Raw genomic sequence first — 20057 nt, forward strand, 5'->3', positions numbered from 1 at the left:
GATCTATTGAGAAGAGTGGTACAGATGTCAGAGCTTCCCTATACAGTTTTCCATAAAGTTTATCTCTTCCCTCACCTAAATTTTTTCACGAAGGTACTTTCTAATTTTCATGTTAAACAGGCAATCTGTTTGCCAACATCATTCCCAAAACCCCATGTCCATAGAGATGAGGAGAGACTTAATTGACTGGATGTGAGAGGGGCCTTAACTTTCTCCCTGGAGCATACTAACTCCTTTAGATCTTCCATGCAGTTGTTCATTGCAGTATAGGGCAAGGCTAAGGGCCAGTCAGTTTTCACTCAGAAAATCTCATCCTGGATCTCCTTGTGAATTCATGTATGCTACCAGTTGGCTAATATAGCCCCACCAGCTAGAGTATTGGCTCATTCTACTAGAGCACAGGCAACTTCAGCTGCTTTTTTGGTACAAGTGCTGATCATAGACATTGTAAAGCAGCGACTTGGCCATTAGCCCACATTTTTGCTTCTCATTATGCCGTTTCCCATCAGTTCAGGGATGAAGCCAATTTCAGATGGGTTGTCCTACAGTCACTGTTCAGAGACACTCCAAGCCACTTCCATGTTTGTCTGCTTATGAATCACCTACAGTGGAATGCACATGTTCAAACGAAGAAAAAATGGTTATATAGCTTTCTGTAACTGTTGTTCCTGGATATGTGTTGTACATGTGCATTCTATGGCACCACTTCCTTTCCCTTTCTATTGGAATCTATCTGGTATGAAGGAACTTCAAGGGGCGGAAGTGGTTCCATCCTCTTATACCAGCATGCGGTGGCATATGGTGACAGAAGGGCTCTCAAGTTGTCCCAGTGGGTATTGCTGAGGGAAAAAGTTCTCCCAAATCTGTACATGAGGAACGTGCACACCTACAGTTGAATGCAAACATCTTGAAAAACAACAGTTACAGGGACGTAGGTAACAGTTTCTTTCTTCATTAGAATAGGATTTGGCCCTGGAAGATATAGGTTTGCTGTTGAAAAACAAGTCAGAAGCTGAGAGAAGATGCTGCTTGAAAAAGTGTTTTAGGAGCCCTCTTTCGAGTAATTTGTACTATCAATCCTTATCCTGCCACTGACTATAAAAATGCTTTTTATCATATGATTTAAGTCCCAAGAACATGTTTATAATTGTTTGTTACATTACACCTCTGAGTGTTCATGGTATTCTGGACAATTTTCACTGTAGTTGAAAGGTTTAATAATTCATTAATCTTTTGCAAAAGGTCTGTCTCTCTTAGTTTAAACAGTATAAATAAAAAATGTGAACCCATACAATATTGCAGAATTTTGTCTTCTGTTCTTTCTTGAATGTAGGTTTTTATTTTGTCTTGGTATCTGTAGTCACCGACAAATACATTAGTCCTTTAAACAGAGTGGGGCAGAGTTGGATGCCAAATACCAGTGTAAATTAGGAGTAACTGTAATGAAGCCAATTAATTTGCACTACTGTAACTGAGGCCTGATCCACACTAGGAATTTACGTTGGTATACTTACATCTCTAAGGTGTGTGAAAAATCCACACCCAAGAGACATAGCTATATTGACCTAACCCCTGGTGTAGACAGTGCTAGGTTGATGGAAGTAGTTTTCCATCAACCTAGCTACGGCCTCTCAGGGAGGTGGATTACCTAAATTGATAGGAGAATCCCTCTCATTGGTGTAGGTAGCATCTACACTGAAGTACTACAGTGGTGAAGCTGTGCTGCTGTAGCATTTTAAGTGTAGAAAAGCCTTGATGTTAGACTGTGGCCCAGTTTCTCTAGCTGTAATCCTCACATGCACAAAACCTAATTTACATTACTAATTTCTGTGATGAAAGAGCATAACATGTGCTTTATTCTTTGATTTCTTTTAGTTTACCAGCAAATCTGAGGCCCTCCTGCTAAAAGCCCGTGTTCTTATTAATCATTTGGCATTTGGCTTTGACAGAAGGTAACAACTACTCTGCCCTACTATTGACAGTTTTGCACAGAGTTTATTGTTGGCTGTTAATAAGTATCTTTTCAAAGCTAGGTTTTCAGCCCAAAAGTCATCAAAATATATTTTATCCAAAGATGCCATCTGTAAAAGATTCTCACTCTTGAATTCTTACTCTTGAGTCTTGGCAGCTTAGAACAAGGCAGATGGAACTCCCTACGTTCTTAAGGATTTTTGGACCCTAAAGAGAATAGTAGTGGAGAGGACCACAGGCCACAACCAGCTACCCTTGATCATGTTTTTTAGCTGTATTTGACAGGTATTTGATTACTAATATGAACTTGGTTTCTTTTTTTAATCTGTTTAGCAAATCCATATCAGTGGATCAGAATAAACCATTGTTTATCCCAGCAGGATTGGATTCTCTAAATCAAATAGGTTGGTGAACTTCTTGTCCAACATTTTTATTGCTCAAATAGCTTATTAAAATGATAGGAAACAAGTTTAAAACAAAAATACTAATTTATACAAAATTGATTTAACCTGTGGAACTCAGTGTTACATTATATTATTGAGGCAAATAGTTTAGTAAATTTAAAAGAAGGATTAGAATTTTATATTCCTAAGAATAGCTTCTGTGGTTACACTGGTTAAGATAAAAATTGTAAGGGTTTTTGGGCTTCATAATTCTAGTTGTGAGCTGATAACTGGTTTGCGTTAAGTCTTACAGAGTTAGTTTCATAATGGGGGACTTATACCTTCTTCAAGCTCATCTGTCACTGTTGAAGACAGAATACTATACTAGAAGGATCATTGGCTTGACATGATATGGTAATTTCAGTATTGTTGGGACAACATGCTGATGTCCTTCTATATCATGCTGTGATCTTTAGGACCACCACCTGCCTCTGACAGTGATATTGGAAAACTGCATGCACATACACCTGTGGATTTGTGGAAAAAAATATATGAAAAAACATTTCCACCTAAGGTATGTATTTTTATTTTTGCTGGACAGCTCCTTTCTTCATTCAGAACAGGTGAGTAGTGCCTCCCATCTGTGGAATTCAGAGGCAGTTCAGTACTGTTGCTGGAAACTGCAGGACTAAAGGTCTGCCCTTTAGCTTAGGCATCAGAATTTCTGCTGCTAGTGGCAGAGCCAGTTTGCATTTCGATTTCTCCTGACCACTTTATTTTGTAACTTAATTTTTATTTGCTTTTGTGTAGTAGTGACTTAATTTCAACATCTAAGTCCTCGTTCCCTCTTCTCAGCTGAAGAATCAGTGGAACACTGAGGCTTTAATCCTCTGGTTTATCTGAAATAGCACCCCTCAAGTGGGCTTCCGTCTCCCCCATCCCCCAGAAGTAGAGAAGCCCTGCAAGCAGTGACTCAAATTCAAGACATGCTATAGGTAGCTTTTCTGGAGCCTCTCAGCTTGAACTATGCCCTGCTGCCACAAGCCCTTCCTCTGCCACTGTGTGGGGCTTTGAGTTGGATCGGCATGCTAGGGCTTTACTCCTAGCCCAAAGCAGCTATTCCACTGTGGCAAGCATTGACCAGGAGCATGAGGATTCCCAAGGAGATACGAACCCCTTGCAGGCTGCTATGGGGTAAGTCTGGCAAACTGCAGAGACTTCAGGTCCTAAAAAGAGAAAACAAGAATTCCTTTCATAAGTGGTCCCTTTGTAAATCAAGTTTGGATTGTTTTCTAAAAGATCTGCTCTAGGAATTTTGTGGGGGAAATTCTGTGGTTTGTGTTATACAGGGGGTCAGACTAGATCATCACAGTGGTACCTTCTGGCCTCAGAATCTATGAATAAAGAAGTAATTAGTATTGTTAATGAGAGAGTGTGTAAAAATCAACTTTTTTAACTTGATAGACCACTAAGGAACCTCCAGTGCATCTGCAGAAAAGACCAAACTGCTGGGGATGAATCTTGTGGCATGAATACTAAGTTTGCTGCTTCACAAATGAATATATTGCATTGAATTGTCTGAGTGATGGATGACAAATGCTTATTTTCTTGCATGAATTTGCAAGACTGTATTATGTTCCTCAGACTCGTTACTAAGTATTCTGTTAAAGCACTGAAAGTTAAACTTTATGATTTGGTCTTTTTTATCCTTTTTTTTTTCTTCTTCAAATTTCAGAGTACTGGGGACTTAAAAGATGTCAGTGATCCTGCCCAGGATCCACAGTATGCTGAGTATGAAGTTGATGCAATGCGAACTCAGAAGAATCAGGTACATTATTGTGTTGCTGCTCATGTTACTGTAATCAGCTGCCCCTAATACTCATTAGCATTTCTAAGGCAGTTAGTATGTATATCCATAGAATCTACGTTTGGCTTTTGAGAACCAAACTGAAACCATCTGACCCTAGTTGGTTGATCTTTCTCCTCTCTTCTCACTCTTGGAATGTGATTGTGACCAGCACTTAGATGTTGTCTAAAAGTTCTGTGTTTTGTTGTTGGGTCAGACATGAACAGTTCATTGGCTACCTTCCATGAACCCTCTTCAAGTATGCTTCTAACAGTATTGTTATTAAAAAAAAAATTCTTTCAGCATAAGAGCCAGTAGAGTCTGTTCCCCGATACCTGGGCTTCAGTTCTGCCATGTTTTGGAGAAATGGAGAGATTGGTTGTAAACATTTGGGTTCACTGATCCTTTTTTGCTGGGAATAAGGCAGGAAAATAAATTTGTGCAAAAATTTCATTCTGGTTGTAAATCAAGACTGAGATGTTCAGTCTCATTTATGTTGGTTTGCCTTGCAGTGATTCTTAGGAGGGGATAGATGTAGGGCAGGATTCCCATCTGCTTTCACTTTATGCTTTTTAGTACACGATCAGGGGCTAATAAAGTTATCTCCATCCACACTATGATTAAAGACGAGCCTTGCTCATCCTTCTGATTGTGCATGTTTAACCAAGCTGACTGTACTCTGAGTTTAAAAGGAGGGGTCTAGCGACATTGAAAAACTTGGCATTTTCTATGAGGGACCCTTGATTGTGGAAATAGTTCCTCCTTTGGTCCACCCAAGCCCAATGAGGTGTTAGTTATAGAACTCAGGCAAAACAACCGAGGAAATGGTGTTGGGTTGTGGAAGTTTTACATTTTTTCGTCTACATTTTTTATTTTAAGTTGGTGTTTGTGAAGGGTACTGGATTGATGGTTTTGGTGACTGAAGTTCTTCCTTAACAGCAAAGGGAATCTATCCTGACATGTTGCATGTAACCCTTCTGCCAGGTGGAGCCAGCAGCAATAAGGGCTGGGTTCAGTATCTAGGGGTTCCTTTTCAACAGTACAACACAAAACTGGCTTGAGCCCCCACCCAGTGGAGACAATTACACACCACCCTCTGGGCGCCTCTAAGAGGCAATACTTCCCCTCTCACAAGAACATAGTCTGAGTGTAGCAAAAACTTTTAATAAAAGGAGGAAATTCAGTCAGCATTAATTTGGGAAAACACCACATCTAGGGTTCATAAACACAAACCATTGGCAAAACATCCACCCCCAAGTAAGATGATCAATGTCCTTTACTGCTCAAGGTCTTAAGTCCAGCAATCCAAAGGTCCCTTCAATGTGCCTGTCCCTTCTCTGTACCCCACTCACACTTGCTGTCCTTGGCCAGTGCTGCCCCAGAGTTCAGAGGTTCATCCACAGAGTTCACCTCCCACTCTGTGTGGAAGGCAGGGGTGGTGGTAGAAGAGGCATCTTACATGCTGCACTGCTCAGGCACTTGGTCATCGCCCCTACAGCCGATTGCTAGGCTTCTGCAGGGTTCTGCTGTGGCCCTCTCCACCAGCTTCTCTTCTGGCCGCTTGCCATGACTCTCTGCCAGCCGCCCTGCTGGCCATTTGCCATGCCTCTCTGCCAGCCACCTTGCTGGCCGCTTGCCACGCCTCTCTGCCAGCTGCCCACTCACCAAGATGTCTTCAGGGTCCCCACACACACACTTAAGACAGCTTTCAGTGATTTCAGCTGTTAGTGGGGGAGCCTCACTGCTGGTGCACACTGGACAGTCTCTTGCACTAGAGACACTGTCCCAAAGTAGGTCTGATACTTAGACCTAGGTATCAGTGATTTCAGCTCTGCAGAATGTAACAAGACTCTCAGTTGAGTCTAAATTAGCTCTTTCATTATATCAGGGAGAGAGGAAGGGTCAAATGGGTCCCACTGGGTACAAGTACCTATCCCCACCTTTTCTCAGCTGATTGGGCTTTGGAATCCATGTCCCCTGCCTAGCAAGTGCTGTTCAGTTGAGGGTGAGTCCCTTCATTGGGGTATACCAGGTACAGTTCTGCCCTCGATTCACACAACAAAGATAACAACACTTTATTACTCCTGCCCCAATAACAAGGAGACTGGGGAATCCAACACCAGCCACAAGTGATCATTTGGGCAAGCAATCGTATCATGCTGAGCACCTAGGCAGGATGGGTGTGTCCGTGCAAACAAGATCAGCTTCTGAAGTCTTTTTCCACAGCTCCCCACTAGATGTCAGAGGAGAGCTCATCTAGACTCTGCTTACATGCATAAGCCTTGAATTACAGGAACCCTCTGTAAGTGTGAAAGGATAGGTCAGTCTGTTTCCCATTTATTCCTTAGCATCTCTGCTCTGTATACCAACAAGTTTGCCATTTGGATTTGATGATGTAGAAACCTGTCCAATGGAAACTGGCCTGAGACTATGAGGCTCTCTTCCTGTAGGTAGAGCCCCATGGAATGCTCTTTATTTTTTATAACTTTCCTTTTTATTTTTTGGGAATTTTGTTTTATTACTGCTGGGGTGATAAAACATATTTCCTGAAAAAATCCTGTTTGGAAGGGGACCTGGAAAGTGAGCCTACCCTGCACTCATCCCACAGCAGAGACACCTGTCCCACAGGACTGGCCCCAGCTCCCCTCTTTGGACGCTGTGCTCTGGCACCTGCCTACCTTAGTGGTGCGCTGACCGCATTTGCCAAGTCACAATGCTTAGGAAGCCAGGTCCAGTCCTGCAAGGCAGGAGCCGTAGGAGCTGCCAGGTGAGTTTTTTCATTTGATGTCATTGGTTACATTCTTTTTCATTTTATATTGTGTTCTTTGACATTTGTTAAACATGTGGGACTCTGCCTATAGGACACCAAACAGCCCAACAGTGGTAACAAATTTTGGTTACCATTAACATGGGCTAGCTTTGTATCCTATTACCAATGTCCTGAGCCATCCAATCCTACTCATTAGCTCAGGCCTTACATAATATTTTCTACTTGGGGATGGGAGCATGTGACTTGTCATTGTCATTTTTTTATTTAGTACAATTTCACATTTTGATTGTGAAAATAATGTGTTTCATGCTGTTCTGTTTACTACAAGGACACTTTCTTGTTTAGAGGGGTGAAGACTGTTTCACGCAGCTTTGATACCTTCTTTTCACAAAACTAGATTAGGTTATTTGGTTTAAAGTAGGTTACTTTGGTTTAAACAAAGTTTTATAACAGTCATCTAAGATGGTAGACGTGGAAGACCTTTGAAAAGCTATGATTATAAAAGCGCAGATATCATAGTTTTTCAAGCAACCGCTCCTAAGATGAAAGGCACGTTTACAGAAATGCACTGCAACTAATCTAAAGTAATCCCACATTTATTGTAGCTAATTTAATCTTTTAGCATACCAGTAAAGATGAGCCTAATTATTATATTAATACTGCTATCATAGTCATATAGTGTTTACTTATTGCCAGGGAATAACCCGTAAGTGAATATGCACACTGCAGAGTGCCTCAGGTATGCTAGGTTACTTAAAGCAATTAACCTGCAGTTACCTGTCCAAGAATGTATACATATAAAGCATACTGTATGATATCAAAAATAAATGAGTGTAAAGAATTCCTTATGAACTGTGAACTTACATATCTGTATTTAATTGTTAACCCAATACAGTGATTATATATATCTGTTATGTTAACAGTTGTCTTAGAGATCATTGCATATTAAAGAAATTTTTAATCTATATGCTAATATGGAATTTATAGGGTAATTTCTTACTAAATATCTTTAGCTTACAATTGTATTAAACTTGTTATTATAGATAGTGTTTTTTATCTAGTAAAAGAAGATACTGGTAGGTGTTGATTAAATCATATTGAAAATTAATTTTCTGGTTTTAAGCGGAAAAAAGACTGTTTTTTTAAAGACTTCCGTCTGTTTTATAAGGGCATTGGAAGCCAATGCAGCTTCTTTTAGTGGTACTGCTACAAAAAAAATCTAGACATTAAATGAGAAGTTTCATTCAAAAGAAAATTACTTTAGTTATCTGCAGCTGTTTACTAAAATTTTCTGTCTATATATTCAATTATTATAAGATTATTGCTATATTTACACTGTTTTTATGAAAATAACCTTTTCTGATCTTTGAATTTCATTTGATGTTAAATGCAGTAAGATAGCAGTATACATCTAAAAGAAAACAGTGCTCTGGCTACATTCAATTTTTAAATGTCTGAAAATTTCCCATAACTATGTGAATATGGGTACTGAAACCATTCCTATCTTAACAGCAAAATATTACATGCTGTAAAAGTCTAATTTTCTTTCTTTTTAGATTCTTATATTCAATAAATTGTTACGGTATATATTTTTAAATACAGAGAGGAACATTTATAGAAAAATTTATACCATAAAACAGTGCTTTGTGTTTCTCAGAGAGTCATTCAGATACTGTAGAATACGTTTGTTTTCCATTTAAATATACAATTTCATTTAAACACATTTATTTCAAATTATTTCATGTGCAGTTTTGGACTTAGGGTGACAGTCCATTTACTTTTTTTCCTTTAAAGCTTTGTATTAAGCCATTACAACAAAATTTAGCCAGGACCATGTCTACCCTTGTGTTGGTACAGCACCTAGCATAATGAAACCCCATTCCTGGTCAGCGCTTCCTGGTACTATTGTAATATAAATTACAGGTGACATGTAGCAAAGCCTGTAGTTACAATTGTCCAACACTTCCAATTATAAGATGCTGTTTTCAGCTATTTACAACTTTGCCAAATTTTAGCCAGTCTGGCTGAAATTTGCTGTGCTTCATGCCTGCCTCAGTCTGAGGGTTTTTTGGGAAAGTTTCAGCAAAAATGGTTCAGCCATTTCCTGCAATAATATTAGGGGAAAATACATTGTTCTTCAAGGAGTGTTTCTCTGGGTGCTCCGCTTTAAGTGAATCAGTGCCCCTGTGCATGTAATCACAGATTTTTAGTAGCAGTGCCTGCTTGTGTTGCGCATCTGCTGTCCCCATCTCGTGCCGCCTGTGGCTATTACATAGCACTGTGTGACCAACCCCCCTCAGTTCCTTCTCTACCGCCATCAGCTTGAGACAGAGCACTTAGCAGTGCCTCTGTACTTTATCTTTTCTCTGCTTTTTTACTTTAAAATACTAGTTTAGTTAGTCAGTAGTCTACTTTCTCTTTCTCATTTATTTTTCTTTTTTAAAAAACTTTTTTCTTATCTTAGAAATTTAAGTTTCAGTTATTAGGATATCCCTTAGTGTAGTATAGTTACCCTCTCTCACTGGAGGAACCACACTCTGAGGGGCATGCCCAGGTCCCCAGGTTTTAAACATTGCCTCACTTGCCGCTCCTCAATCCTGGTGTCTGACAGGCACTTACAATGTGTCCGCTGCCTAGGTGAGACACACATATCTCAAAAGTGCTCCCACAGCCATAATTTGAAAGCCCATGCCAGGAAACGAGAGACACCAAATTATCTACCTTACTGTCCATCTCCCCATGACCTTGAGCATGGAAACTCAGAGAGAAGTTACAGAGACAATCCTCATGGGGGAGGGCAGGGACATTTACAAAACTATATCCTGTCTGGTACCCTTCTTGACCCTTTCAGAATCCCATGCAAACTTGGCCTTTCTAGGCTCCTTTAGAGATGCACTTTGGTCACAAGATTCTATCCACTCAATTGTCCAGACAGTGATCTCTCCCTCTAGACCCCAGGAGAGGCCAACTGATTCATCAGGCACATTAAGTGGCTGACCCTGGGAGTGACCAAAGGATTTACAGGAGCCAGATGCCCTGCCAGGCCTAAAGATTATCTCATCATCTTCTCCCAACAAGGCTGTGACCTCCCAGCATGACTCCAATGCGCGTGTTTACTGATGGCGTGTTTACTGATGTGTCTTTAAGGAACTTCTAAGAAGGATGGCTGACACCTTGAGATCACAGTGGAAAAAGTGCAGGAGAATCCTTACAAACTTCTTGACATCCTGCACTCCTCAGTCCCCAGTAGATTTGTAATGCCAGTAAATTGAGTCTCGTTGGAAAGGACCTTTGACAAACTCCTGCCTTTGTAGACCCTACCTCCAAGGAAGTGGACCACTGCTATCAGATACCTTCCAAGGGCTTGGAGTATTTTTATAACCATCTGACACTTGGCTCGTTGCTCATGGTTGCCATTCAGGAGAGGTCAAAGTAGCAGGAATCACCTAAGTAATTCCCAGGGATAAGGACCCTAAAAACCTGGCCTCTTCAGGAGGGAATCATACTTGTTTGCCAGTTTGCAGATGACATCTTCTACTCATTAGACTGGTGGAAGGACCCTCAACATGTCTGCACCAGAGTACCCATCTCATCTCTTTCCTGCATGACAATGTTAACAAACATATCCCATAGACATAGGATGAGGAGCCCATCTGGACCACCTTCAGACCCAGGGCCTTTGGTCTTCCCAAGGGCTGACACTCCACATAAACATTGTAGGTTTGAGAGGTGTTCAGTTGGCATACATAGCTTTTCTGTGGGTACTTCAAGGTACCACGGTACACATTATGTCAATGTACTATATAATCAAACAAGGAAGGGCCTGCTCATCGCCACTGTGCCAAGTGGCAATTCACCTTTGGGACTGGTGCATTGATCTCCAAGTCACATCAGTAGCCCTTCTTCTTTCCAGTCTAAAGAAAATGCTAGCATACCGTCAGCCAATAATTCCTGGAGCACCACACATGGTAGCTCAAGGACTCCATTCTTCAAAATATCATCTGCAAGTAGGTGTAAGGAGTGAAGGCCTGTAGCTGTGCCTGGAAACAGCTAACTAACTGCAGCAGAAAACCCTGCGTGGCCAGATCGCCTGACTGACTGAGAGGCATTGCCAGGACTGCTCTTAAGCCCAGCAGTAGCACTTGGCAAGTGGCTGCTCAATGCTTATGCCCGCAGCTGCGATCTCTCCTCTGCCTGCCTTGTTCCAAGCCTGTTCCTATCCTTGTACTAGGCCTTTCTCCTGCCCTGCTCCAGTTCTCAGCCCTTCTCCCCTGCTCAGTTTCTAATTCTGGGGACAGGTGCTTCAAATAATTTCATGGATCTGGAGTTTGCCCAGGCACGTAATATCCTGCAAGCTCTTCCCAGCTTCACGGAGGCTATTGATAGATTGCTCTTCTTTGAGCCCGGTCACCCACCAAATGACCTCCTTAGAAGACATCAACTGTAACGATCACCATGAAGTCTGGAACAGCCTTCCGAGGGAAGTAGTGGGGGCAAAAGACTTATCTGGCTTTAAGACTAAGCTTGATAAGTATATGGAGGGGATGTTATGATAGGATAGTTTAATTTGGGCAATTGATCTTGGATTATCACTAGATAAGTCTGCTCAATGGTCTGCGGGGAGATGTTGGATGGGATGGGAACTGAGTTACTGCAGAGAATTCCTTTCTTGGGTGCTGGCTGGCGAGTCTTGCCCACATGCTCAGGGTTTAGCTGATCGCCATATTTGGGGTCAGGAAGGAATTTTCCTCCAGGGCGGATTGGCAAGGGCCCTGGAGGTTTTTCGCCTTCCCCTGCAGCGTGGGGCATGGGTCGCTTGCTGGTGGATTCTCTGCAGCTTGAGGTCTTCAAACCAATTTTGAGGATTTCAATAACTCAGTCCTGGGTTAGGGGTTGTTATAAAAGTGAATGGATAGGGTTCTGTGGCCTGCCTTGTGCAGGAGGTCAGACTAGATGATCATATTGGTCCCTTCTGACCTATGAGTCTATGAGAAGTCCTCCAGTTCAGTTTGATCTGTGGACCTCACACTCTCCAGTTGTTCTTGACATTCCATGGCTTATCACCTTTGACCTAGGTATCCACTGGTCGACTGGAATGGTTCATTTTAATTCACCATACTGCTGGCAGTCTTGTCTTCCAGAACCTGGCCAGAGGTCCTTTACAGCTCTACCTGTCCCCCAAGAGATCTCAATACCAAAAGAGTTAGTCTGGACAGAAACCTGGCAGCCTTGACTACTCTCCCAACTGCCTTGGGAACACCCAGTAAGTATCAGGGTTTCACAGATGTGTTAAGTAAAAAATGGCTGACATATTGTGACCACAACGCAGCTACATCTACTCGACTGACCTCCAGCCTGGAGAGGGGGTCTATTTTGGGCAAATGTTATTCCCTCCTGGAGCCAGAGCTGCAAGCTCTCCAGAGCTATCTCAAGGAGAACTTTCAAAAGGGGTTTATATGCCCCTCCATGTCTCTGGCTGGGGCTCCTATCTTCTTTGTGAATAAGGAAGGCTCTCAGCTTCCTTGTGTGGACTTCCAGGCATTAAAATAAGGTTACAATCTGGAACTGGTACCTCAAATCCCATATTAGTGAGCTCTTTAAAAGAGTGCACTCACCCAGGATCATCTTCAGGCTGGACTTTCATGGAGCCCATAATCTAGTTAAGATCCAAGAAGGAGACTAGTGATGAATCACTTTCCATACCAGGTATAGGCATTTTGGATACCTAATTATGCCTTTTGGCCTGTGCAACCCTCAGCGACCTTTCAGCACTTCATTAATGATACCTGCAGACACATGTTGAACCAGTTTGTGGTCATTTATTGTGATGATATCCTTATTTTTTCCAAGGATGAGGATCTTCATGATCAACATGTGCTCCATGTCTTAGAAAGGTTCCAGCAAAACCATCTGTACGTGAAGCTTGAGAAATGCGAGTTCAACTGGGAAGCAGTTGAATTCCTCGGGTATATTGCTTCTCCAAAGGGACTAACTATTGACCCTTGCAAAGTGACAGGCAGATCTGACTGGCAGGCTCCAAAGGACATATGCTGGGTACAGCAGTTCTTGGGTTTCGCCAGTTTCTCCGAGTGTTTCATAAAAGGATTTTTTAGCCTGGTTGTCCCTATGATGGCGCTCCTGTGAAAAGGAGTACAGTTCATCTGCTCCTTGATTTGCTTTTGATCAGCTGAAGAGGGTGTTCATTCTTATCCACCCAGACTCCACCGCACCATCTACTGTGGAAGGCAACATCCCAAACTTTGCTATAAGCATGGTGTTGTATCAGCTAGTGGGCTCCCACAGTCAACTTCACCCCGTGCCTTTTACTTCCATGGAAAAGACCGCAGTGGAAAAAAATTAACATCTGGGACAAGGAGTTATTGACAGTCCAGGTGGCACTGGAAAAATGGCATCACATACTGGAAGGAGCTTGATTTCCAGCCCAAATTCTCAAGGATCACATGAACCTAAAGTGTCTCCAGTCAGGCAGTTGCCCCAATCAATGCCAGATCCACTGGTATCTCTTTTTCGCCCAGTTAGTCTTTTTGTTGTAATCTATCACTCAGGGGCTAGAAATGAGAAAGTAGATCCCCCTGTTCTTCAAAGAGGAATACCTTGAGCCTGGCGAGGAACTTCCCTCTACAATCTTTAAAGGGTCCAACTTTGTCAACGGCTCAGTTGACAGAAATCTAATATCATCCATACATTCTCAGCTGCTCCATGACCCCTTCATGAGTATGATCTGCCAGAGCTGGCTAACACAGATGCCCAGTCTGGCTCTGAACTCAGACTGCAGGATCGCCTCTACCACAAGGATTGTATTTATATTCCAGAGGGTCAGCCTAGACGCCAGTTCCTGCAACTATGTCATGACATGCCACTCACTTGTTACTTTGGCAAATCCAAGATGTGGGACCTGATATTGCAGAATTTCTGGTGGCCTGCTCTACAGGTATGTATCAAGGAGTGTGTAAGGGCTTGTGATCTTTCGTCGTGAACCAAGAGCCCATGCTCAAAACTGCTTGGCCATCTCCAGCCTTTGCTCATTCCCCCTTTAGCCTGGCCTAATGAATCTATAGATTTTATTTTGAAGATGCCTCTCTATCACGAGTGCACGATGATTCTAGTTGTGGTCAATCTCACAAGCCAAACAGCACATTTTGTTCCATGCTGCTGCATCCCTACTGCCCCAGAAACAGCACACCTTTTTCTGAAGAATATCTTCCACAACTCTGGGCTACCAATTGGCATAGTGTCAGACTGATGCCCTCAGTTTGTCTCCCATTTTTGGTCGAAGAGAGTCCTTCACCTCATCTGCCTACCACCTGCAGACTAATGGGCAAACAGAATGAGTCAACCAGATTCTAGAACAGTACCTATGTTATTTCTTGAATTTCCAAAGGGATGCCTGTTTTTCTGTGCTCCACTATGTGGAATTCACCTATAACAGTGCAACCCATGCCTCAACCCAAAAAAGTCCATTCTTGGCAAGCTACAGTTTCTTTCCTGGGTTTGATCCTGATGTACCCACAAATGCCTCAATACATGCAGCTGCAGACTGGGCTGTCCACTTGGGCCAAATACACCAAGAACTCAAGGAGTAATTGAAATACACAAAGGAAGCTTACAAACATCATGCTGACAAGGGTCGCTGGACTGCCTCCAGCCTAGCCATGGGGGACAATGTCTGGCTGTCTACCTGAAACCTCACGGTGGCCTGCCTGTCAGCCCAACTCGCTCACCAGTACCTGGGTCCATTCATAATCTTGGAATAAGTTGGTCCTATAGCCTTCAAGCTGCAAATACCCGCTTAGTTCAAGATCCATCTGGTATTTCACATTTCCCTCCCTAAGCACAATACTAAGAATATGTTCCAGCCCACCACCAGCATCCATAACCGGTAGGGGGCAAGAAGAATATTTAAACCGACAGTGCCTGGACTCCAGGTGAGTTAGGGGAAAATTCCTGTACCTGATGGACTGGGAGAGCTGCAGTGTAAACGACTAATCTTGGGAACTGGTTGAAAACATTCACACCCTGGAGCTGCTTCAGGACTTCCACTGGGCTCATCCTGAGAAATCAGGCCCTAGGCCTGCTAAGAGGCACCCTTGATGAGAGGAGAGATAGTGTCAGGAATGACGGGTTGCAGCTGGGCCCAGGATTAGCTACCTAACTGCAGCTGAAACCCTAACTGGCCAGATCACCTGATTGACTGGGGGGCATTGCCACAACTGCTCTTAAGCCCAGCAGTGGCAATTGGCCAGTGGCTGCTCCATGCATATGCACACAGCTCTGATTGTTCCTCTGCCTGCCTTGTTCCGACTACTAGACATGACCCTCCTACACCCTGGTCTGTGACAGCAGGGGGACCTGAGAATACACTTGTTCACATCTGACCAGAACAAGAAGCATCACAGATTCAGCTCCTGTGTTGCTAAATGGAAGAGATTCCCTATCTGGGTTATAGAGAAGCAGCAAACCCCTTTAGGAGCTCCATTTGCTGCCATCCTTGACTATCTGCTCACTTTAGAGCATTCAGATCACTTCAGTAGAGTACACTGTTGGCTGTCTCCACTTATCACCTGTTTGTAGAAGACCATATTGTCTTCTCCCATCCAACCATGGCTAGGTTTCTCAATCAGCTTGATCAAGACTTCCTGATAATGAGAGAGACATGCACACACCCCATGCTCCTGGTACCTCGACATTGTTTTAACAAATTTGATGGATCCTCCCTTCACACCCCTGGTGTCCTATTCTTTGTACAGTCTGTCTGTGAAGACAGTCTTTGTAAGTGACCATTACCTCAACCAGAATAGGAGAGATTCAAGCCCTTATGGTGCCTCCATACATAGTATTCCACAAGGACAAAGTGGCTCAGACTTCACTTACCTAAAGTGGTTTCTGACTTTCATCTTAATGACATGATTCACCTACATGTCTTCTTTCCCAAGTGTCAGACTATTGGAAGAGAAACCAAATTTCATACCTTGGACATTGTTAGATGTCTCTCATATTACCTGGACAGAAAGAAGCAGTTTGGGAATTCTTCTAGACTTCCTGTCCTTTGCTGGCAGAATGAAGGAGCAACCTATCTCTATTCAAGGATTGTCAAAATGAGTTTTGGGACATGTTGAGGCACTCCTAGGTGGGCCTTTTAGATCTGCCTGGGCAGATTAGGACTGATTTCACCAGAAGCTAGGCAACCTCTGGTGCATCACTGCAAGGGATCCCAATTTCACAGATTTATAAAGTTGCTATCTGGAGTTCAGTTCACACATTCACACAGCATTACTCCTTGATAAGGGGCTCCAGGTCAAATGCCTGCTTTGGTCGAATTGTCCTGAAGTAATTATTCTGGTAGACTTACCTCTAGGACATAAGTTAGTGCTTGTGAGTCACCAGACGTGGAATACATATGAACAGTTATTGTAAGAACTATCAGTTACTTACCCTACAATAACTATGGTTCTTTGAGATGTTTTGTCCACATGTATTCCCCAACCCACCCTCCTTCCTGCTACTATTAAGTCATTGTCAATTTGTATTCTTCAAGAGTAGGACGGGATGGGCAAACTTTTTGGCCTGAAAGCCACATCTGGGTATGGAAATTGTATAGTGGGCCATGAATGCTCACGAAATTGGGGGTTGGGGTGCACGAGGGGCTGTGGGCTCTGGGGTGCTGGGACCCAAAGCGTTTGAAGGGCGAGAGGGGAATCAAGATCAGGGCAGGGGGTTGGGGCGCGGGAGAGGGCAGGGGTGCAGGCTACAGGAGGCGCTTACCTCAATCAGTTCCCAGAAGCAGCGGCATGTCCCCTCTCCAGCTCCTATGCAGAGGCACGGCAGCGCAGCCAGGTGGCTCAGCACGCTGCCCCATCTGCACCACCCCTGCAGTTCCCGGAAGCAGCAGTATATCCCCCCTCCAGCTCATATGTGGAGGCGTGATGCTGGCGAGGCAGCTCGGTGCGATGTCCCATCTGCAGGTGCTGCCCCTGCAGCTCCCATTGGCCATGTTTCCCGACCAATGAGAGCTACAGATCTGGCGCTTGGTGTGGGAAGAGCATGCGGAGCCCACGTCTGCCCGTACACGTAGGAAGTGGGACATGCTACTGCTTCCAGGAGCCATGCGAAGGCACAGCACACGCAGACAAGACAAGCCCCTGACCCCACTCCTGGAAGGGAGCTCGAGACCCTGCTTAAAAGGTCTGATGGGCCAGACATGGCCTGCAGGCCGTAGTTTGCCCACCCTTGGTATAGGAACTAGAGGATGGCTGTGGCTGACCTGCCCCTTTAAGCCTATGGCTATGGGGTGCTAGAAGGTGCAGCTCCAACAGACACCACTTTTTAGAAAGTTTCCAGTCTCGTGTGCATGGGGCACATATGCACTAAAAGTGGAATACATGTGGACAACACATCTTAAAGATCCAGTTACAATAGTGTAAGTAACAGTTCTATTTACAAAGATTGAATTTAAACTACTAGAACCCTTTTGACAAAAATGATCTCTGTTTCCGTGGTAGCATCAGGCAGCAGGATGGAATGGTGAGAAGGCACACGGAAGTAGAGAGAGGCAGACTTTGTTTGAGCTGCCTCTGTGCTAACTGCATTGACAGGCTCCAGGATCCCAGCATTTAGCACGCAAACTGTAAAGTGGTGAGCAAACAATAATTTAGATATCTTTCCTAATATTTTTTCTGCCTGTCCATTGGTGTAAAGATATGATGGAGAGTAACTTGCCAAGTATGCTCCAATCTAGGTTACTATACCAGATAACCATATGCTTGAAACTTTCATCAGATAATCAGATTCTTCCTTTTCTAATGTTGATTTTGTAAAATAGATTGGAACATCACTAATCTGCACAAAAAATCATAGAAGATTAGGGTTGGAAGAGACCTCAGGAAGTCATCTAGTCCAACCCCCTGCCCAAAGCAGGACTAATCCCCAACTAAATCAGGGCTTTGTCAAGCCAGGTCTTAAAAACCTCTAAGGATGGAGATTCCACCACCTCTTAAGTAACCCATTCCAGTGCTTCATCCTTCTCCTAGTGACATATTTTTTCCTAATATCCAACTTGGACCTCCCCCACCTCACTTGAGACCATTGCTCATTGTTCTGTCATCTGCCACCACTGAGAACAGCCTAGCTCCATCCTCTTTGGAACACCCCTTCAGGTAGTTGAAGGCTGCAATCAAATCCCCCCTCACTCTTCTCTTCTGCAGACTAAAGCCCAGTTCCCTCAGCCACTTCTCATAAGTCATGTGCCCCAGCCCCCTAATCATTTTCATTGCTATCTGCTGGACTCTCTCCAATACTCCAGATGTGGCCTCACCAGTGCCAAATAGAGGGGAATAATCACTTCCCTCGATCTGCAGTGCTCCCACAGCCCAATATGCCATTAATCTGCTTGGCAACAAGGGCACACTGTTGATTCTCATCCAGCTTCTCATCCACTATAACCCCCACGCCCTTTTCTGCAGAACTACCACTTAGCCAGTCAGTCCCCAGCCTGTAGCAGTGCATGGGATTCTTCTGTTGTAAGTGCGGGACTCTGTACTTGACCTTGTTGAATATCATCAGATTTCTTTTTGCCCAATCCTCCAATTTGTCCAGGTCACTCTGGACCCTAGACCTACCCTCCAGCATATCTACCTCTCCCCTCAGCTTAGTGTCATCTGCGAACTTGCTGAGGGTGCAATCCATCCCATCATCCAGATCATGTTGTTGAACAAAACTAGCCCCAGAACCGACCCCTGGGACACTCTGCTTGATACCGGCTGCCAATTAGACATTGAGCCATTGATCACGAGCCATTGAGCTTGACGATCTAGCCAGCTTTCTGTCCACCTTATAGTCCATTCATCCAATCCATACTACTTGAATTTGCTGGCAAGAATACTGTGGGAGACCATATCAAAAGCTTTGCAAAAGTCAAGGTATATCATGTCCTCCGCTTTCCCCATATCCACAGAGCCATTGGTGGAATCTTCTCACAACTCAGCAACGATTTAGTAGCAGATTTTGCACTGAGGTATTTCATTAGTTTTACAAAATATTCTTTACATTTATTAAGTTTACTGTTAATTGTAGTTATAATTAGGTAAAGCTAAATATCTGTTGACAAAAATATCGTAACAGAGTACTTTAAAATTTGTTCACTTGCTAGTTTTCAAAACTGACTTACATTTCCAATGGCTCTCTTAGTCACTAGTTCAAATTAGCAAGGTTCTGTTGCATTAGTTTTGTTATAATATTCCATGGGTTCTTAATTCTTCCCAATAGAAGAGGCATGCATTACCTAACAACACCTGAAGCTCTAAGACTTTTTCTTCACGGCAAAAGTGTTGTGTTTTTTTACATCAAGATAGGGAACTTGAGATAGCCATCTCTGTAAAATCCTAGTGCAGAAAAGCACTATAATTTTTACCTCAGTATAGTTATTCAAGTTACCCCAGGTGTGGGGTATAGGATTGATCTCTTTGAAGGTCATGGAGTACCCTGAATTTTCTGTTGCTGTAATTCCTGAATAGGTAGTGAATGTTTAAATACTAGTGTTGTGCCATCATAATGCAGACTTGTGTACGTATGTTAGCTGTACCTAGAAATTAGCAATTTGAGCATAAAATGCCAATAGCTTTTAGGTTTATATTGTAATGTTTGCTTGTATTCAAGGGACTTCCAAATGTGCATTTTGATGACTCACATTAATTTATTTGGAAATGTGCTTAGCTTATCATGAAATAGCTTATTACAAGCACCTTAATACTTAACACTTGACTCTGAGATTCCTTAATCATGTATTTTTAATTTTTTAGCAAGCTGTATTTTGATATATCTGCATAAATAATATTTTACAATTAACATCACTTTACTATTTACCTTGGCCTGATGACTAAACCAATAGAACCCAGGGAGGCCCAGTGCCTTAAAGATACTTAGGTGTAGCTCCTCTTAACATTGACCCTTAGCCCATAAGCAGCCTGCTGCCCAGTAGAATTTTCAGCCAAGGTACAGGGTTAAGACAGCAGCTGAGCAATAGATTTGAAAATGTCAGTGACACACAAATTATAGACCTTGGTGCCTAAAG

At 43.1% G+C, this 20057-nt stretch overlaps 1 protein-coding gene across 3 annotated transcripts in view; it reads left to right on the plus strand.

Moving 5' to 3' along the window:
- The window catches only part of DYNC2LI1 (dynein cytoplasmic 2 light intermediate chain 1), a 62795-nt gene that overhangs the window by 23783 nt on the left and 18955 nt on the right, over window positions 1-20057 (plus strand). For 2 of the 3 annotated variants that reach the window (XM_030557664.1, XM_030557663.1), the window contains exons 9-12: window positions 1876-1952; window positions 2305-2375; window positions 2831-2928; window positions 4090-4182. In XM_030557664.1, coding sequence (XP_030413524.1) covers window positions 1876-1952; window positions 2305-2375; window positions 2831-2928; window positions 4090-4182 — 339 coding nt within the window. Of the gene's footprint in view, window positions 1-1875; window positions 1953-2304; window positions 2376-2830; window positions 2929-4089; window positions 4183-6808; window positions 6968-20057 lie in introns of all 3 variants that reach the window. The other variant, XR_003999753.1, reaches the window with a different exon arrangement.

Source organism: Gopherus evgoodei, chromosome 3 (assembly GCF_007399415.2).
Source record: "Gopherus evgoodei ecotype Sinaloan lineage chromosome 3, rGopEvg1_v1.p, whole genome shotgun sequence".
Taxonomy (NCBI): domain Eukaryota; kingdom Metazoa; phylum Chordata; order Testudines; family Testudinidae; genus Gopherus; species Gopherus evgoodei.